This window comes from Silene latifolia, chromosome X (genome assembly GCF_048544455.1).
Source record: "Silene latifolia isolate original U9 population chromosome X, ASM4854445v1, whole genome shotgun sequence".
NCBI lineage: Eukaryota > Viridiplantae > Streptophyta > Magnoliopsida > Caryophyllales > Caryophyllaceae > Silene > Silene latifolia.
The window spans coordinates 96853356-96857598 of record NC_133537.1 but is presented as its reverse complement, the minus strand read 5'-3'; the positions used below and the strand labels follow the sequence as shown (position 1 = coordinate 96857598).

General features: G+C 39.0%; 1 protein-coding gene across 1 annotated transcript; it reads right to left on the bottom strand.

Annotated features, from left to right (window-relative positions):
* Positions 1-825: 825 nt before the first annotated feature.
* On the bottom strand, positions 826-3356 carry LOC141617914 (uncharacterized). The gene is made up of 4 exons (XM_074435045.1): positions 2713-3356; positions 2185-2620; positions 918-2099; positions 826-837 (listed from the first exon to the last, which is right to left on the bottom strand). The coding sequence occupies exons 1-4, from the start codon at positions 3354-3356 to the stop codon at positions 826-828; spliced, it is 2274 nt and encodes a 757-aa protein (XP_074291146.1).
* Positions 3357-4243: the final 887 nt, after the last annotated feature.

Here is a 4243-nt window from a genome sequence, read left to right as displayed (position 1 = left end):
TAGAATGTTTGCACGGTCTGAGATTTTGGTGGAGAGTTAGGTGACAATACGATAAAGGATAGAATTGGGAATAATGTTGAGGAAAATTCTATTGATGGATCTGATGCTCATTGTATGGGATGACAACCAAAAGAGGAAAAATAACTGTTGTATAAAGAAGTGATAGTAAGAGAGTAGTCACATGAAGGATGTTGGTGTCATAGTATTGTCACTAGTGGTTGAGGATGATGATACTTTAGGGAAGTTAGTTGTTCTAATGAGGTTGATTTTGTGGAGGTGATTATTATGTTTGGTTGTGAGGAAGTATAAGATGTGGATATATGAGGTGTTCGCTGGAAGTTGAGTACTGATGTTATGGCTACATTTGCCGGAGGGGTGATAATTGTGTGTATGAGAGGATATGTTATGAAAGGCACCTGAGTTAAGTCTGGATGAGAGGTATTCATTGTCAAGTGGTAACTTACGTGATCAGGATTGGCTAGTTAGATTCGATTATGGGTCCATGAGGTGTGTAAAACTTTGTGTGAGGTCCTGGCCTCACGAGTAATGGTGTGGCGTGATAGATACGAGTCGTTATATGTGTGTTCTGCGCCATATGTTATACTTATTTGTGTATGTATGATATCTGTAAGTATGGTGTGAGGTTCCAGCCTGAAGAGTCATGGTATGGATAATATTCATAAGGTTGGTATTTGTGATTCCGTCTAATATGCTGCGTCGTGATCTGGTAGAGCAGTTTTAAGAAAGTATTGTGGTCAAGGAAGTTGTGCTGAGTCAGTGTTATGAGATTGTAAGAGTGAACATGAGAAAGGACAGAGGAAATTTCTACAGATGGCACTGATTTTATTCAAAATCCCATTTGGAATAAGGAAAATATTGGCCCAGTAAGAGTGAACATGAGAAAGGACAGAGGAGACCAAAGTCAATCTCCCTGCATAAGAGAGATGCCTAGTACCCCAACCTCTAATTCTAGCCACCATCTTATCAAGCAATTTCATTCCTTCATTCTTGGTAAGTTTCTGAGAAGATATTGGAACCCCCAGATATTTGAAGGGGAGGGTCCCTCTTTGGAAGCCAGAGACTTGTAAAATATTAGCCACATTGTTTGTTGAAACTCCATTAAAATAGATTTCAGATTTGGATTTATTGAGTTGAAGACCAGAGGTTGCTGAAAAGGTAGCAAAACTTCTAAGGATCCACATTATGGAAGTTTCAGTCCCTTTGCAGAACATAAGGAGGTCATCAGCAAAGAGGAGATGGTTCAACTTAATATGCCCACACATTGGGTGATATCTAAAGTCATCCTGCTGAGCAATAATACCCAGAATCCTCGAGAGATATTCCATATAAATGGTAAATAAAAGAGGAGACAAAGGGTCACCTTTCCTTAATCCCCTCTTTCCTTCAAAGAAATCAAAAGAACTCCCATTCACAGACAAAGTATAAGAAGGAGTTTGCACACACTTCATAATAAGTCCAATAAACTTTTTAGGAAAACCCATGGCATCAAGGATTTGATCTAAGAAGGTCCATTCAACTGAGTCATAAGCTTTCCTCAAGTCTATTTTAATTAAGCACCTAGGAGAAGCAGCTTTTCTATTGTAAAGTCTAACAATATCTTGGCAGATGAGTACATTCTCAACAATATTCCTCCCATTCACAAAACCTCCTTCAATCTCATTGATAATATCAGGTAAAACCTTACTAAGCCTATTACACAAAATTTTAGCAATGCACTTATAGACCATATTGCAGCAAGCAATAGGTCTAAACTCAAGGACACTAGTAGGATTGTCAACCTTAGGAATAAGGGTAATGGTAGTATTATTTACCTGTTTAAGAAGCCTCCCAGAATGAAAGAAATCATGGGCAGCAGAAATAATGTTTTCTCCCACAATATCCCAGGAGTCCTTAAAAAACTGGCTGGAATAGCCATCAGGACCAGGGGACTTGGAGGAGGGAATAGAAAAGAAAGCTCCTTTAATCTCAGCAGCAGAAACAGAGGACAACAAAAGAGTCTTGTGGTGATCAGTAATCAACTTGCCAGTACTCACAGTGGGAATGTGAACAGGAGAGGTTGAGTGAGAAGTGCCCAGCAGCTGCTTATAATACTCCAAAAAAATCCATTTCAAAATCATGAGGATTATGGTAATGGACACCATCCACCCCTTTTATATTCATTACTCTGTTATGGATCTGACGAGCTCTAATATGATTATGAAAAAATATGGTATTTTCATCTCCATATTTTATCCAATCAGTCTTAGCTCTCTGACTCAAGAAACTATGTTGGATCTTTGACAGGTGCCTGAGAGCATCAGAGGCTTCACATTCAGCAGTAATAAGATTAAGATTAGTGGGCTTGTCAGTCAGTTGAATTTGAATATCCTTTAATAAAGACTTAGCCACCCCAACAGCCTTCTCAATGTCAGAAAACTTATTCCTATTCAAATCCTTAAGGGGGTGTTTCAATCTCTTCAGCTTAGAGACTAACTTGAACATGGGTGTACCATAGGCAGGCACATTCCAAGAGGTTTGAACAATCTCCTTAAACTCAGGGTCAAGACCCCACATGTTATAATATTTGAAATGCCCCTTTGGTTGATTCCTGATAGCTCTCCTATAACACAAACTAGGATTATGGTCAAATAAGCCTTCAGGAAGAAAATGAGCAAAAGCATGAGGGTATAAATCGATCCACTCAGAATTGACAAGGAATCTATCAATTCTAGAGTATGATCTACTACCAGCATCATGCTTATTGTTCCACGTGAGAAAGCACTCTGCCCCTTAATATCAGTGACACCACAATACTGAATGCACTCTCTAAAATCAGCAATTTCACTCCAAGTCACATCCCTTCCAATTCTTTCATTATAGTTGAGAACATTGTTGAAGTCACCACAAATACCCCAAGCACCAGGAAAAGAATTCTTGACAAGTTTTAAGTCATTCGAAAGTTCAGTTCTGTCACCATTATCATTAAATCCATAGACAACAGTGAAAATGAATTCATCACCAGATGCTTTCTCCAGGACCCTCACAGTGATGGATTGAGCAGACATATGTAAGATAGTAAGATAAAAAAACTGAGAAATCCAAATAATCCAAACTCTTTCCCCATGATGATATTGATTATTATTAATATCCTTCCAATGAGATCCAATATTATTAAGGATAGTAGCAAAATCAGGAGATTTCACCTTAGTTTCAACTAGACCATACAGGCCAATATTATTCTGATGCAAGAATTTTTTAACATCCATCTGCTTATTAAGGCCATTTATTCCCCTCACATTCCACCCTCCTATGTTATCCATTAATAACTTGACCAGGTGGTTCCTCCAGTCCCCCATTCATTGTATCCTTCCCTTTTATAGGAGAAGCCAAAGCTTCTACTTAAGACTTAGTAGGAGAGGTGTTAACTCTTAGATATGAGTGTTATTGCCTTGTAATCTGTTGAATGACTGGCACCTCCATAGGAATCAGAGATGAGTCATGGATGGTTGGGCCACCAAAAGGAACTTCAGGAGTAGTAGTACCCACAGCTGCTGCTTGGGGTGGAGTATGTTGTATAGGCTTGGAAACAGCAACTTTACGTCTCCACACCTGTTTAGCCACAGGAGCCACTGGTTTAGCAGCAGGTACTATCACTTCCTTCTTCTTACACATTTATGTAGTATGTCCAATGCCTCTACAATTCCCACACACTGTTGGTTTCCATTCATATTCAACCAAAATGCTCACTTCAGCCCCCTTTTCATCCTTAAAATATAGTTTATCAGGGAACTTTTGTCCAATTTCAACTTCCACAAGTAGTCTAGCATATCCCAAACGAGTCTTGTCCTCAGTGGCAGCATCCCTTTTAACATACTTACCAATTAATCCAGATAATTTCTCAAGACTGGATTTGCTCCAAAATTTAAGGGGAAGCCCACAGAGACGAAGCCAAATGGGAACATGCTTAACTCTTTCCTTCATTAAACTACAAGATTCAGTCCAAGGCTTAACTACAACAGGCTTATTATTAAACATTGGAAACCCTTGTTGTAGAACCAGATTTTGACACTCCTTAGTGGGAAACCTAACCAGAAATACTCCATTGGGAAGGAATGAACGTTTATCAAATTTTTAAACCCCCCACAATTTGTGTATAAACCCTGACAGTAATTCCCAAGGAGGATTGCTACCCAAGACATAGCAAACCACCGCCGTCTCCCAAAAATCAATTTCCAACTTAACA